The 16,774-nt window shown below is 46.1% G+C and overlaps 1 protein-coding gene across 3 annotated transcripts; it reads right to left on the reverse strand.

The window, feature by feature from the left end:
- Positions 1–1,407: 1,407 nt before the first annotated feature.
- On the reverse strand, positions 1,408–11,361 carry alpl (alkaline phosphatase, biomineralization associated). Of its 3 annotated transcripts, none has more exons than XM_057030692.1 (12): positions 11,203–11,361; positions 9,242–9,419; positions 8,613–8,732; positions 5,646–5,761; positions 4,958–5,132; positions 3,960–4,135; positions 3,727–3,867; positions 3,571–3,640; positions 3,353–3,487; positions 2,567–2,758; positions 2,367–2,486; positions 1,408–2,152 (listed from the first exon to the last, which is right to left on the reverse strand). In XM_057030692.1, exons 2-12 carry the CDS (start codon positions 9,312–9,314, stop codon positions 1,887–1,889), a joined length of 1,584 nt encoding a protein of 527 aa, XP_056886672.1. In that variant the 5' UTR covers positions 9,315–9,419; positions 11,203–11,361; the 3' UTR covers positions 1,408–1,886. The 3 variants fall into 3 exon arrangements, with proteins under 3 accessions (XP_056886672.1, XP_056886674.1, XP_056886673.1); XM_057030694.1 differs by lacking the exon at positions 11,203–11,361 and adding an exon at positions 10,547–10,878; XM_057030693.1 differs by lacking the exon at positions 11,203–11,361 and adding an exon at positions 10,543–10,878.
- Positions 11,362–16,774: the final 5,413 nt, after the last annotated feature.

A 16,774-nucleotide genomic window follows, 5' to 3' on the forward strand; every position in this document is an offset into this window, starting at 1 on the left:
TCCGGATCAGTTTTCCAAATTAAAACACGCACAAAGTGAACTTATAAAGTTTAGCAGTGTCTTTGTAATTGTTTTCACCAGCTGGAATAAAACTGGAATAAAAAGACACGTTTTCCTGAATCTGTCTCACGTCACAGTTAACAATTTGGAACAGGTTTAAGAGATGATTAACAACCTTCATCAATAGGAAAAACATGTTTTTGCTGATATTTGCAACCTTTATTTTGAGACTAATTAGTTAGAATTGAACTCTACAACCATTTAACATAGTTATAGAGAGGAAAAGCTACTTGAGGCGTCTTTGTCTTTGCTTAAAAGGAAGAAATGGATAAAGTTTGAGTGTGTTCATGGCTGCCTGAGCAGGATTCTGTGGACCCAGGCCCGGCTTTAACAGCACACACCCCAGCTCCTTATCGCTCGTTACCGCTCGTTACCGCTCCTTACTGCTCCTTACCGCTCCTTACTGCTCCTTACTGCTCCTTACCGCTCCTTACTGCTCATTACTGCTCTTTACTGCTCCTTACTGCTCTTTACTGCTCCTTACTGCTCCTTACCGCTCCTTACCGCTCCTTACTGCTCCTCACTGCTCCTTACTGCTCCTCACTGCTCCTCACTGCTCTTTACTGCTCCTCACTGCTCTTTACTGCTCCTTACTGCTCCTCACTGTTCTTTACCGCTCCTTACTGCTCCTTACTGCTCGTTACTGCTCATTACTGCTCCTTACTGCTCGTTACTGCTCGTTACTGCTCCTTACCGCTCGTTACTGCTCGTTACTGCTCCTCACTATTCTTTACCGCTCCTTACTGCTCCTTACCGCTCCTTACTGCTCGTTACCGCTCCTTACCGCTCCTTACCGCTCGTTACTGCTCTTGCATCTTTGTAGTAAAATTCCAGCCATGGCTTCCTGGAATTTAATACCGCCCATGTCTGTCACATGCACATAACTGAAGACATGTGTGTGTGTGTGTAGGTTTGTTTTCTTTGTTCTTAGTCTTTAATTTGAATAAAACTGTTTTTGTTCTTTATCAAATCAAGTTTCCTTAATTCCTACCCTTCCCCCCCCATCAGCTAGTCTTATGGAGGTCCAGCAGGACGTTGTTATGAAACCGTAGGAAAGGAAGACGTTTGGAAGCATTTGGGAGGCAGCCGCCACGTTTTTCTCATCCGTTTTACATTCCGCTCAAACCACAACACATTTGGAAAGGGAGAGTGTTTGTCAGGCTTACTGAGCATGAATCTTTTCATCGCTTTTAATTTGCTGTGCAGTTTTGGGACCAAGGGTCTGGGACACGGCGCCGCCACCCACCACCCGAGTTAAAAAGGCAAAAAAAAAAAAAAAAGGTTTGGGGAAAAGTCCGGATATTTGAGGCATGCAGGCGTTTGTGTTTCAATAAAACTTACAGCGGATGATCAGAAACCATTTCCTTTATTGGGTAAGTGACTCGACCACTTCTGTTACTGGGCACACACAGGTCCTTGGGCTTTTCCAATCAATGAAATACATTTACACATTTACGTCCCTCCGCTTTACATTTTTGTTACTTTAGATTTCCATGTTCGTGAGGTAGTTTTGTTAACAGGACATTTAAGCTACACATAATTCCATGCCTGTGAGTCTGCCTTCTCAAAAACTACATTTAACAAAGTAATTCCAAAATATTGTGCAAGGCCTGGCTTCTGCTTGGTATCTCCAACGCCGGGCTTCCTTCCAGTGCGCGGGGCTGTCGGGATGTTTGACCTTTCGCTACGAAGAATGTCGGTTGACGCCTTTTGTGTAAAAAGGATGCCTCTACAACGGTATTACGAGTTAAAACTCGGAAACAGAGAAGTCAAAATCTTAACGCGTATGAGTGGTTAGATGCTCGACAGGGTGACGGAGAGGGAGGTCAAAACAAAAGGCGGATAAGCGTGAAAAGAGCTGCGATGCTGGGGAGGGCGGGACGCAGGCGGGAGCCCTGGTTGTGCCCCGCGCAGTGTTGGCGGTTCTGGCCGATGCAGCTTGCGTAGGCCATCACGTGGGGGATGTAGTTCTGCTCGTGGACCCCGTGCAGCAGGTGGGCCATGGGGCCCTTGGCGAACACGGCCACATCCTCTCCTCCGTGGGTCTCCATGCTCAGCGGGACAGCTGCCTGGGCCTGGTAGTTATTTTCCTCTGGACACAGACGGAGGACAGCAATTAAAGAATGAAGACACGGCCACGGCTAAACTGTGGAGAGTCATTTTTGACTGCTTTCTGGACTGCTTTCTCCCCTTTGGCAGGGGCCGATCGCATATGTGAGCCTCCTCCAGCTTCCAGAGCGCCTCCCAAGTTATGTCCAGTCCATTACAGACTGCCGCCTCACCGCCAGAGACATAGATATACTCACGATAGTCAATAGCAGAAACGTTCTCCCTCCCGCCGTTGACTAATTTGTAGCCCGGTCCGTTTCCATACAAGATGGCGGTGAAGGGCTTTTGGTCAACATCACTCACAGCTGGTGCCAGACCTGCGGACGGGGACATGCTCCTCAACACACGGTCCACGGGGACAGCAGGTCTGCTTCTGCTTCTGCTTCTCATGACATACCAAATATCGTGTTCCCTCTGTGGGTGTAGCCGCCGAAGTTGAAGACGTGAGAGTGATCAGCAGTGACGATGGTCAGGGTGTCGTGGATGCTGGTCATGAGACCCGCCCGGCTGATGGCTCGGTCCATTTCCACAGCTTCGTACAGCGCCTGCTTGGCCTTGCCTTCGTGGTGTCCGTGATCAATACGGCCCCCTGCCACCGGCGCACAATGACGCATGTGTTAGCATTGACAAGGTCTTAAACAATCTGTCATCTGCTTCTAAGTCAATAAGTCAAAGTCACAGCCAATTTTTCAAGTCTTGCTAAGGTCAGCAGGTATGTGCGTCAGGACTTTAGACGCAGCCGGTCGATGACGCATTCCTCTGACAACACCGTTAGACATTGAACCACAACTGGACTACACGCAGTCACGCTGACCCGTGGTTACAGTTCAGCCAGGATGTGCCGGGCATCTTTACGGGCCAAAGTCTGCTCTGCTGCGCTAGCAAAGCTGATAATACATCCCATTCAACCAGGGGACGGTTCCTAACTTACAGGCAGCACAACAGTCAAGTTAGCAGAAGGAAGAGGAGCCGAGGAAGTGCCACAATACACAGGTGACACCACAGACATTGTTGGGAAGGTCCTGAATCTCCTCAGTGAGGGCGGAGGTGGCAATAAAAGGCAGATCCTACAATCAGCAGTGATCTTCCGCTTTGACCCCAACAGAAGATCTAAATGCTCCATCAATGAACCACCGCTCAGGCCTGATGAAGTAAATGCTGCCCTAATATTTATGACAGTCACCTTCCACGAGCAGGTAAAATCCATTGGGATTCTTTTTCAGGATCTTGATGGCTACTTCCACCATCTCCGTCAGTGACGGGTCTGTTTCTGGATTCCTCTCCAAGTCGTACGTCATGTCTTCAGGCTCGAATAGACCTGGAATTACAGGAGCCATCATTGGAACACAATAACGGTACCATAATGATGATAATTACGGCGCCCGCGCGCGCGAGTCTCACCCAGCAAGTAATCCACGTTGTTGGGATTGAGCGATAACAGCTGCTTCTTGTTCCAGACATAATGGCCGTTCTGCACAATTGCAAAAACAGAATGTGCTTTGAGCTCCGCGTGTACGCGGACCTGACAGCGGGAAGCAGAACGTGGGAGAAGCTTACCTTATCCTCCATTTTTTCAGTCCACTCCCCCACCAGGTTCCGACCGTCCTTCCGGGTGCCGCTGTACTTTGCAGTATCGGGATACTCCACATCCACCTGGTTTTTAGGGAACATGTACTTCCTCCCGCCGCCCATAATCACCTGCCGTTGAACACAGAGGACGCTCTGTGTTGGCGTTGAATCCAACAAAAAGGCGGATGCTGAAAACGCACCCTGGAGTGAAATGGCCTTACATTGATGTCGGGGATGTTTTCGAACAGTTGTCTGGCGATGTCTTTGCAGCCATCTTGCACTGCCTCCGCCGGCATCGCACTGTCGGACAACCAGTCTCTGTCCACGCTGTGGGCATACGAGGCGCTGGGCGTGGCGTGGTTGACGCGGGTCGTTGTCACTAAGCCCACCGACTTGCCTGCCACACACACACAATACATGAAATAGCATTGCCTTCTAAGCTAACTGCAGTTTTAGCATCTATCCTTGACATACGTCACAAGTTGCTATTCCCAAGTCTGATACTAGAACAGGGGTGGGCAAACATTTTGATTCGTGGGCCACAATGGGTTCTAACATTTGACAAAGGGGCCGGACCAGGAGCAGATGGATGGATGGAGTGCTTTGGTAACCTCACCTCATTGGAGAAAAAATACACATCTTGGGATATGGAGAAAACATGTGCTTTAATTTCAAATGAAAATGAAGAGAAGCATTGCAACAAAATATCTGACTTTGGAATGAGTCTTAAAACACTTAAAATCAAATGAATAAAATGTGCCTTTTAAAAAAATTAATAACCATTTCTATTTTAAAGTACTGAAAGTTCTGTTATCCTTCAGGATATCACCATCACTCTCCTCCTGACTGTCTTTTTTCTAGTGGGAAAACACCAGAATTGCAGTGAAAATTTAACATTAACAAGGTTTATTCATTTAATTTTTCAAGTTTGGCGGGCCGGATTAAAACGTTTAACGGGCCGCGTGTGGCCCCCAGGCCTTAGTTTGCCCATGCCTGTACTAGAATGTTTTCTCTACTCCGCTAGCACAAGTTGGGCACAATATACCAAAGGAAGTCATGTAACAGGAGACGACTGCTCCAAAACATGCTGGCGTACAGGAGAGGGCAGAACCATCAACAATGCTTCAAAGTCTTCCCAGCTCAGATTAAAACTGACTTCACAGAAGAAACCCTTTAAAGTGAAAGACAAGGTTTCCCTCTTCATGTTCCAGGTTCCTACCGGCGTCCTTAGCCCATTTGAGGATAGAGGTGACTTCGTTGCCCTTTGTGGTGTTGCACTGGGACCGGACAGCAGCCGCGCTCACTCCCACCGTGCCCTCGTTGGCCTTGACCCCGCAGAGGAAGGCCGTGGCCGTGCCCGCGCTGTCGGCCACCTGTGCGTTGGTGTTGTACGTCTGTACGCGGAGAAGAAAAAGTGAAATGCTCCGTTTACACTTGGGAGGATGGACCTTATTAGAATTATTGAACCATCATTGAGCTTCCAGAGGAGAGACGTGAAGCTATAAGGAATAGAGAATTTAATTTACAATCCCTAAAGTGTACTTGTGTATTTCTTTTGGGGGCGTGCTGATCACTGTCGTCAAAGACACGGGCTTTCCAAGGTTTCCACACTTTATCTGTTCTATAGTTCACAGAAAATAAGTGCGAAGTGGGTCTGTAGCGTCCTGTTGTGACTTTTAGCGCCCCGTCTAAATAAGGCCGAGTGATTAAATTCCTTTTATCATTTGACAGCCCTCGCTTGTTTTATCTGAGAAAATGTAAACTAAAATATCCTGTAACATAACACAGATGATGATGTGATACACTATGACCTCGTTTACGGTCAAAGACCATTTAGGAAGCCATTAGAGCGACGGCAAAATCAATGCATTGTCCCATACGGGCTGATATAATAACAACTGACAGACCTTGGCCAAAGACACAAAAGGGAACTTGTCCATCTCCAATTGTGTTTCCTCTCCGCTCTGTCCACTCAGCTGTCCCTTCAGTATTCGGGCCGCTGTAACGGTGGGCACGCCCATCCCTGCAGACACCGAAAACAGGTCGATGAACCGCCACGGGCGCTTTCTCACACATGATATTGGTGTTTGCTTTGGCACGCGGGAGCAAGACGACCGCGGGGAGACAACCGCTTTGTCTTTCAGTACAAAAACAACCAGAAAATCCCTCGATAACACAAGCAAAGACATCTTGAAATGAACACAGAGCCAGAACAACAACCGCGGAGAAGGTCCACCGTCCTGATCGCGACAGGTCATCTGGTGTTTATGGGATGGAGGGATGGGAATTCATTCCCTGCCATGGAAAATGAGTTCAGAAAAGACTAATCGTGAGAAACCGCCATCATGAGGAACATTAGCCAACTAGCTGGAGGCCTCGGGTGACCCCACTTCCTTTCTGAAGCAACATCCATTTCCCCCACTGGGTGCCTGCTACACAACGCAACGCAACACAACACAACACCTGTGGTTCTGACATACACTGGACAAAACGCCAGTCATAGCGGGTTCTTATGCAACCCAGGTTTGCCACTTTCATTACGTTGCCCATAGACCTTCCTGAGTCCAACTGGGCCTGTTCTTTTCCAAGGACAGTGCGTCGTGCCAGTAGTCCAGACAGAGAGAGCGGAGGCCCGGTGCAGGGTAAAGATTAATATGGGACCAATGAGCACTGCAGCAGAAACAGTTGCCCAGTGTTCTGGTGCCACCACAGTCTTAGGTTAACACCATTCATTAACTTCTCTGTTAAAAAGAGGGACAGACCCAGCCGACATTGGTATCTAGATGGGGTAACACGTGGTCATAGCTCCGCTTCAGAACCTCTCACAAAGTGTTGAAGCCCACTACCTCACGGTTAATCGCCTCTGGAAAACGAGCCGATGCTTCAGCTCCCGCGTTGACGATTCTTTTAAACGCACAAACATCCTAAAGTTTCCTCTTGAAGCAATATGTTAAACTAAAATGTTCCGTAGGTGGAATTTAAACGCGTTCTCCCACAGCGTTTGATGGACCCGAGTTTTTCTGCTTCCCCCACCCCCCCCCCCCCCCCCACCCCCTTCTCTATTCATTTACAGGTATCGCCGCCTTCGGAGCTGCATGATGACCTCCGGCCCCGCTAACCCGCTGTATAGTGGATTTTTGTGTGTGTTTCTGTGCCTCTTCCTTTCCTCTCCTCTCCTCTCCTCTCCTCTCCTCTCCTCTCCTCTCCTCTCCCTCCCCCCCATCAGCAGGAGGGTCCCCCTACATGAGCCTGGTCCTGCTCAAGGTTTCTTCCTGTTAAAGGGGAGTTTTTCCTTGCCACTGTTGCTTGTCTGGGGTCAGGCCCTGGGATTCTGGAAAGCGCCTTGAAACTATTTTGATTGTGTAAGACGCTCTATAAATAAAGATTGATTTGAATCTCACCGCAAGTCACCCCCCCATCCACACATGTTTAAACAAACTCTTATTTTGACCTCTTGCTTGTTAGTGGGACATGTGGAATGTCTACCAAGCTCGTGAAGCCGTTGGTTTATTTATGAACTTATTTGAATCATTTCATGAAATGTTCCACCGGTCAGCAACACTTGACACATACAAAGTATTGCAAGTGAACGTGTGCTGAAAGGTAGCAAGTTTGTCTGCAAGTCTCTTGAAAACAGTTCACTACTGGGGGGGGGGGCATCTATGTGATGGAACCAAACAGGGCCGAGACCCATGTCACTATCACCTGGGTAAATCTGTGACCATTGGTTTGGTGCACTCTAAAAACACAGAAGAGAGAACAAGCTTCAGAATTTGGTCCCACTGGCTCCCATCTCCCACCTCCCCCACCCAGCTCCGCTGTAGGCGAGTCGCTTGTTCAGAGTAAAGGGAGTCAATAAAGTAGGAAATCACAGAGATGGAGGCTTTGGGCAGGGTGGAGTGTGAACAGAGTTAGGAGCCTCTAACAGCTGGTTGGGGATCAAAGGACTAGTCCTTTGGACCAAGTGCCAGATTTTGGCTGGATATTAAAAATGAGCTGCGACAAGAAAGGTGGAAACAGATGGGTTTTACACAATCGGGGCTCGAGTTGGAGCTTCAATTAAACCACAATGTTTACGCAATGGCATGCGGTTGATTACAAAAGGGTTCTCTGTGACAAAGGAGGGACGAGCTGGGGAGTCATACAGCCATCAGTTAAGATTTTTGTTGAGAACAGCTTTTAAATGATCCTATTGCAGCCATGGTGGAGCACTTAAATGAAGTTCCACTTTACTGGTTGTCCTGGGATCATTTCACTGGGCCGGGGTTGTTGCGCGTCTCCACTGCAGGAACCTCCCACAAACAGAAAAGCTAGGAAGTTTTACGGGGCCGAACCGAGTCCTTGATTCAGGGTAGGTACGTAGATTGGCTAAACCCAAGTATTTAGCCTTCCAGAGACCGTCGTTCATGGCCCCCACCGCCTGTATCGTCTGGTATTTTGGTATCACGGGTCAAGAGCTGCCGTTTGTTGCCAGTTGTCTTCAGCGAATGTGCCCCCCATCCATTCCACGGCAGAAAACAGGACCCTGGCACAGGGAGGGTGGGCAGCCTGTAGCATGCTCAGAGGCGCCTGCTGTGGAACTGGTGCAAATATTTTAAACGCCCGTGCCAAGATTTGAGCTAATCGGTTACGAGACCAATTGCTTTGCCCCGAGCCTTGAGCTGCTGGTAGACGAGGTGTGAAAACCACTCCTTCACCCCGGCAAAGCCAAAACCTTTAGACTCTAACAGAGCTTTTGGTTGTCAGAGGACTTGTGTCAACTCAAAGGTCACAGTTTCAGGTAAACAGTCTAACCTTCATAAGATGTCGAAGACGGCGCAGAAATATCGCAGCAGACATGACGGCAAACTGTCCCTGTGGTACGGAGGACTCACCATCTCCGAGGAAAAAGATGAGATTCTTTGCTTTGTTTTGATTGAGGGTTTGGAGGCTCAGGGCGTTCTTCAGGGTCTGCTGGGCCCAAGTGTTCCAAAACTTGGGGTCTTTCTCTTGTTCTGTGGACGACAATAAACCAGTCCACCTGGATTAAATGTACATCTGGCAATTCTTGGTGAGATTTATTAAAATCTCCCACAGGAACTAATTTCACAGGAAATTCCACCCCTTCCCAAAAAAAAAGAAAACTTCTAGCCAAAGATTCATTGCTGCAAGCTTTAAAATACGGGCAAAAAACTAAAATCAGGAAAGTCGTTTGTAGACAAACAAACAAAACAAACAAACGAACAAAAAAAGAAATTCTGGTCCATTACACATAGCTACTAAATTTTGGTTTGTGTGTGTGTTCTTCTACTTGCTACATAACAAAATCCACATTCTCCTACCAAAGCGAGGACATTTTTGGGACTGTTTAAGAACGCAGTTTCAAGGTTGAGCTAAGATTTGGGTTTAGGTCAGGGTTAGGGGGTTAGTTGGAATGGTTAAGGTTAGCTAAGGGTAAAGTGCCTCTGAAAGTGTTCCAGCAGGTAGACGTAGAAGGATGTGCGTGTCTGGGATTAAAACATACCTGGGAATGATGGCTTTCCCAGACTTCCTAAGATCAGACAAGAGCCAATGACGAGCACGGCTGGCGCAGTCATGATGTCGTCTCCGGCTGACGCGTTACTTTACGCAGCTGCAACCTGCTACTTTGAGGCGCTGAAGAAGCCGAAAAAAGCCAGCCTCGCGGCAGACGTCTCACCCAACTACAGGGAGAGAGAGGGCGAGCAAACACACACACACACACACACACACACACACACACACACACACACACACACACACACACACACACACACACACACACACACCAATAATCAAGTCCCGTGGGACACACTGACATTGGTCATCTGCTGGTTTAACAAGACTTTCTGCCTGCACTATACAATAACCTCACTGTACTGAATGAATTATCTATTTGAGTGAAAAATCCCAGTATTAGTGTTGGATTAATGTGTAGTCATTCTTGTTTTTCTGGAGCAGCGCACCAGCCCTGTCCTTTGGCGCCTGAGTCAGCCGTCACAGAAACATGATTACAAGGCAAGAAGTCAGCTCGACCGGCACAAAAGCCCGATTTTCCACGAAGAAATAAACAACCGAATGGAGGAAAGTTGTCTGCGTGATATACATCAACGTGGACATCCGTTCTGCCGTGGCCACATTTACAAGGCTGACGGAAGGAACAAAGTAACCCTTTGCTTTCAGATGTTCTGAATTAAAGAGACTGCAGGGATGTGAAGGCTGCAGCGGCCTCCGCTGTTGCCATGTCTGCAGAGCTGCCGTCACACACATATTTGTGTATTTCAAGAGGCAGTCAGTTGCGATAAAGTGGCATCCTTCAGGCTATCGTCAAGCTTTGAAACAGGGTGGGTGTTTTGCGGAGGTCTTGATGGAGTTAAGCTAAACTCCTTACTGTGAATGTAAGTAGCTACAATAGGAGCCTTATGGGTCCCTGCAACTTGGGCTTTCATCTAGACTTATCCACACCCTCCTCCCTTCCTCTGTGCGCTTACATTCAAGGTCGTTTTAATTGGATTTAGCGGCATCACACTGAAAGGTTTAAAGGCCACGATAAAGCCGATTAACAGCAAATGACTGACTAAAGGCAAGAAAACTTGTCAAACACAAACGGTGAATTCTATTGACAGAAGAACTTGTTGGAAGATAGTCGTGCAAACAAAAGATTAACAGTAAATCAATTTTCTTTCTTCATTGCTAGCACCGCGTACATTACAACATTGTCACGGCATTGGAAATATTTCAACAATGACGACCGTGGCGGGTTGAGAACCAAACCGAGCAGAAAAGAACCAACAGGCAGGAACCTACTGACGTGCTGAATGAAGTCCAAAGTGACTTTTCAGGTCATGTCAGTATTCTCTTGTTTCCATTTCTCAGACCCAATGACCAACGCGGTGGTGGTCACCCTTAAAAGGTTCCAGGTCCACCTAACGGCAGAGAAGCGGCCAATCTGCAGATAAAGTAGCAAAGCAACGCCAGCACGGCCAGCAAGAGGAGCCCAGTCAGACCAGTGGTCAGAATCACGTGGAACTGGCCTTCAATCATGCTGTCAGGAGAGCTGCCCCAGTCTGAATGTCCAGGGGTGAAAAATGGAGTCGAAATCAGGCTCCCACACTGTTTCTGAGCTGCAGCCACAGCAAGGGGCTCGCATTTGTCATTCCAGCAGGGAGCTGCTCCAGAGGGAGGATTAGACTCTTAATTAAGCTGTGTGAGGGACCTAACAGCCTCCAACAAAAGCACAACCCCAACACGTTTGTTGCACTGTGCTGTGGGTGTCAGACAAAAATGTGCTATTCCCACACGGTTGACACACAGCAAAAACACTACATGGATCAGATAGTTGATCCAGATTACATCAGGTAGACAGGACAAGCTGTCGGGCCGACAACGTGTTTCTCCAAAAAGCAACCTGTTATCGGTGCGTGAATGAAATGAGCAGGAGAGAAGTTGCGCTGCTGTTTCACTCACCGTAAACGATGTTTTTCCAACTGTGTCCGGAGTTCATTCGGTTCTTAATGTGCAAATACCCGCCGAGGCGCTGGTTCCGGGCGCTTTTGCACAGCCACAACAGCACCACTTTGACTCCGGAGGTTTCCGAATAACGGGTTGTTCCCAAGAGAAAAGAAAAAAGGGATGCCATGCTGCCTCTGCGCAATTAGGTGGGGAGCCGCGCCCCCTGTCGGATCATTGGCGATATAAACAGTGCAAGAAATAAAGCACCTTAACGTACAATTGATTGATGATCTCACTTTTTTGTCATATGCACAAAGATTGCAGCAGTAATGTGAAGCTGTCAATCCTGGGGAAGGGGGGCTCTGAAAGCCAGTTTTGCGTGACTCTGCGTGATGACCCGGGCAGCATACTCCGTGCATGGAGCCTGCTCGCTGGCACTTTTGCTTCAACTAACCGCCTTTTCAGTCGAAGCCTGCAGACTGAAGGCACACATGGCGTTCCCCTTCCAGATCCAGCTGACATCGAAGCGCAAAGACTCGGCAGAAATGTCTCTCGGGGAGGATTATCAGACCCGACTGGATGTTTTATCATTCATTGTGGTCAACCAACAGTTTGGCAGAAGCAGAAACGCCAGCAGACAGTGGAATTCCACTTGCTCTGTGTATACGAGGCATTACGGTAAATGAGTAGTAAAACCTGGAGAGATAAATATGTGGAATTTCGTTCAGTAGTTCTGAAATTCTTCATGGTTTATTAATCGGAACAATGAATATGTGTAAGAAAGCGAAAAAGACCTTTGCAACAAGCAATTTTGGGAATGATGAAAACATATTGAGAAGATACATATTTCATATTTTGGGGGAAATTCCTAGTTATCACTCAGTGATTTCACTTCGGGCTGATAGCACTGGACCCCAGGACAATCGTTAGGGAATTTTAGGAAATGTACCATTGCCCGAGTTCATCTGGGACAGGGACATCTAAGACACTGACATCTGGGACAAGGATCTGGCACGGGATGGGAGGGGCGGGAAGTAGTAGAAAAATTTATTTCATTTTAAATGGATAGTTATTTTATTATAGCTATAAATAAGACAGTTAAGGGTTGTTGTTTGGTTTTTTTTACTGCATTGCCGCTAGAGTAAACATAACACATAATGAATTTTAACGTTTACAGTAGCCTACAGACCCGTTTATGAGAGCAGTGACACAGTGATTAAACATAGCTGTCTTTCCGGTCTCTTTCACCCTTACAGTCTGTTGGTCTTACGTTAAAACAGCAACTTCCACCAGAAATAAGAGTAGCAAAGTTCCAGTTACCAAATTACAGTCACATTAAAAAATGGCTGCCAAGAAAAGCAGCAGTATTGTATTTAAATAACATTATCATGCCACTTCGTGTCCAACTTGCTGGGTGCAAGCCTCCTGTACAACACTAACCTCTGCCCCAGAAGCAGCATCAGCACTGGGCAGGAAGGCCAATGCAGCATTACAGATCTCACCGAGCTGGCATCCTTTTGCTTATTTATAAGATCTTGCATGAGAGCTGGTCATCTGCTCTGGAGTTGTAATATAGTTCGGGGTATGTGCTCTAATACGTTGTATTGTTGTGTAATACATGCAATCTAATTCACAAGTAGGTACAGTGCTGTTGTCCCCATGTATTTGAGTTGTTCCAGCGCTTACGTCACCTGCCGAGAGGCTATAAAAGGAGCCACCTTGGCTGAACTGGCATGTTTACGGCAATGTTTTTGAATGTTCCCGCTCTCGGTATATTTTAAAAAGATAGTTCGAGTCCCAGTGCAGACAACACATGGAAGGTGTTCTGGTAGTAGGGAAGGTGCCGGAGTACCTTCAGAAAACTGCCCAGGTACCCTTGAGCAAGGTACCCAACCCACAAATGCTAATATAGGGCCCTGCCATGAACTGGGGACTCATCCGGGAGGGGGCGTGGACCTGCCTTCACCCACTGTGGACCCTCCCCGTGACCCTGAGATCAATCAATCAATCTTTATTTATATAGCATCTGTTGCAATCAAAATAGTCTCTAGGGGCTCGGTCACGTGACAGTGTTTCAAATCACTCCGCTTCGGGAAGAGTGACACAAGCTCGGAAGCCTCGGTATCATTTGCCCATCACTACTTGTAGGTCAAAAGAAGGGTTTTTAAAATTATTCTAAATTTAAGGGGCAGCCAATGAATAGACGCCAGTACAGGAGTAATGTGATCTCTTTTGTCAATACCTGTCAGAACTCTGGCTGCAGCATTTTGGATCACCTGGAGGCTTCTTAAAGAGTTGTTTGGACACCCTGATAAAGAATTACAATAGTCCAGCCTGGAAGTAACAAAAGCATGAATTAACTTTTCAGCATCATGCCGCATCAGTAATTTCATGATCTTTGTGATGTTCCTCAGGCAAAAAAGGCACTTCTAGAGACTAATTTAATGTGTGAGTTGAAGGAGAGATCTTGATCAAAAGTTACTCCTAGATTCCTCACAGAGAGACTAGATGTTAATGAGATACCATCTAGAATGATCATGTGATCTAATCTATCCCTGAGAGGTTCAGGACCAAACACCATGACCTCAGTTTTTCCTGAGTTAAGGAGGAGGAAATTTGAAGACATCCAGGACTTTATGTCTTTAAGACAGGTCTGAAGCTTCACTAACTTCTGTCTCCTCTGGTTTCATGGATAAATATAGCTGAGTGTCATCAGCGTTTACTTCTCGCCAGCAGCTTTAGATTAGCTTCTTTGTTGCCCGCTCTGGCCCCCAGAGTGCACCCAACTATGGTTGCTGGAGTCCTCTTCACGTATCGCCAATTACCAGAGCCGGTTGTAGTTACGCTTGGCAGCTCCGCAGCAGCTACCTGCTCATGGCTACCTGATGCAACTCCAGACAACTCCAAGCTGCGGAAACGTGTTTCAAGCTGACCAAGTCTCGCCTCCAGAACCATTAATAAACTACACTTTCTGCACCTATTCCCTTCACTCAAGGAGGCAGAAGAGTAACTAAACATTTCACACACTGAACAGACACAGGGTGAGACACCGGGTGAAACAGATGGTGAGGCCATGCTAGTGCTAGTGATCGGTCGAATCGGCGGAGTCCTGTATTTGTTTAATATGATTTCTCCTTGTTATCGAGAAATTAGAATTTTCAGTATCCAGTTTTAAATAAAGTGAATCCCACACACACCGTGCACCAACAAACTCGAGAAACTTGAGAAAACAGAAAGTGATGCAATACATTACCCAATGGAAGCCATGTCTCTGTCAAATTTGCAGGGAATCAATGCAGATGACTCTGGGTTTGGTGGCCATGGCTCTAGATCAGCAATCTAGTCGCAGTCTCATGCAGCCACTACTCGCCACGCCATGGAAGTAAGAAGTACTCAATCAGCACCCTCAATCAGCTCCTGCTCTGCGAATAAGCTTCTTTCTTGTTTCTAGCAACAGTTTAGAGTGGGAATTTGTGATAACTTCCATTGTAATTTCAATTATAGGGGCAGAGTTTCTGTGGTTTACTGGTGGATGTTGCTAAACGTAGTTTAATTGATGCCGAGTGTCGCAAGAATGGTCGGCGGTGGAGGAGACAGAGGGAGATGGAAGCTTCTTTCCCCAAGAATATATTTTTATTTTTCTATGTTTAAAAGCATGCAAAATTTTCCATGCTCAAAGTATAACCAAAACACAAACTAAGCAAAACAATAACTAGAAAATACCACAAATAAAGTGGCTTCAAAGTTGCCAGGCTAAATCAATACAATACCATAAAGCCCCTGCACACATCTACTCAGCCACAACTTCGACCCTTTCTCCATCATGCCAAACCCAATAAGAACAACCTGTCTGGGCCTACTACAGGCCTTATATACCTGTAGCCCCTCCCACAGATTAAACCCATTATCAAAATCTACTACAGGCTTGTATACCTGTAGTCCCTCCCACAGATTAAACCCATTATCAAAATCTACTACAGGATTTATATACCTGTAGCCTTTCCCACAGATTAAACCCATTATCAAAATCTACTACAGCCTTGTATACCTGTAGTCCCTCCCACAGATTAAACCCATTATCAAAATCTACTACAGGATTTATATACCTGTAGTCCCTCCCACAGATTAAACCCATTATCAAAATCTACTACAGGATTTATAACAACTGAGAAGAACATACATAATATGCATAAACATCCAAAGGAAATTTCCACAAAAACCACCTACTGCATAGTAAAATACATGTTCACCCTACCACAATAAAACACCCCCGCTAAAATAGATTGTGCCGTAGCCCCCGCGCACCCCTCCATAAATACAAACATTGAACAGTCCGACGGGTTCGCAAAAACCAGGAAGTATGTCCTGCGGGTGAGTCGCTGAAATACTGATGCTTTTGATAAATGACCAACAAATAAACCTTGATGTTTTAAACAGCCATAGTTCAGGTGTGATTCTTTGAGGATGTTGGGCAATGTTAAGCGGACGGAAGGTGTTACTGGGAGACAATATGAAGTGCATTGCTAGGGCGAGTGGAAACAATTGTAACATAAATGCCGGTTGGCCAATCCGTGCATGTCGGCTACAACGTAATCCCATGAGAGGCGATGGCAAAAAGTGGTGTGTGACATGCTTAAAACCAAGTAAACCTAGACAAAAGTGTTTGTGTGTGCGTGTGTGTGTGTGTAAATAATTGCACTGCCTACATCCGTTTATTTGCACTGCTTTCCATACTTTGCACATTTTTTACGACACTTTATCATTATTGTATAGTCAAAACATACACATATGCTGCTTTATGGCAAAATGTATGTTTAATGTAAAACTACTGAACCCTCCTACTGGTATAGACATGCATGGTCTGATAGAATGCAGTGGGAGTTGTTTGTTTCTCCCATATGAAGTGTTATTTGTTGGTGGGCTGTGGAAAATCCACAAGGATGTTGATTTCTTCCTGGTGCATTTTTCATTCATTCAAAAAAACTTTGCATCTATATTCAGAATTAAAGGAAGATTCCATTTGGAGTTAAAGGATTACTTGCACTGAGATGTAAAAAATATATCAGTAAAGTCCATTTGCCTGATAATCTGAGTGATCAACAGCCATAACATGAAAACTAGCAGTTAATTTGAGTTTGGATACAATATTTAAAATGCTACATTGTCTGAGGGATTGTTAACGGCTGTGTCAACCTTTTCTAAAGGTAGAAAATTTCACTCTGATTCAAAATCATAATTTGATAACCCCCAATTTACATGTCTATTAACGAGATAGTGAACCCTGAAAGGCCTGGTTGCCTGGGTCTGTTCATCGCACCGGTAGTTGGGATGAAATGTACAATGTAGCAGAAAATGCAAGTGCTCTCAGCAATGGAAAATCCACTAAAAATTATTATATGAAGCAGAGAATTTAGTGTGCGGAAAGAACCCAGATCCCTCTGTGTGGCATGGAAAAGTATGATTAAAAAAAAAAAGTATGATTAGGTTAGATTAAACTTTATTGTCATTACACGTCACAAGTACAAGGCAACGAAATGCAGTTAGCATCTAACCAGAAGTGCTTAAGTAGCAAATAAAACTGATGAGG

The sequence above is a fragment of the Takifugu flavidus genome, chromosome 4, assembly GCF_003711565.1.
Source record: "Takifugu flavidus isolate HTHZ2018 chromosome 4, ASM371156v2, whole genome shotgun sequence".
Taxonomy (NCBI): Eukaryota; Metazoa; Chordata; class Actinopteri; order Tetraodontiformes; family Tetraodontidae; genus Takifugu; species Takifugu flavidus.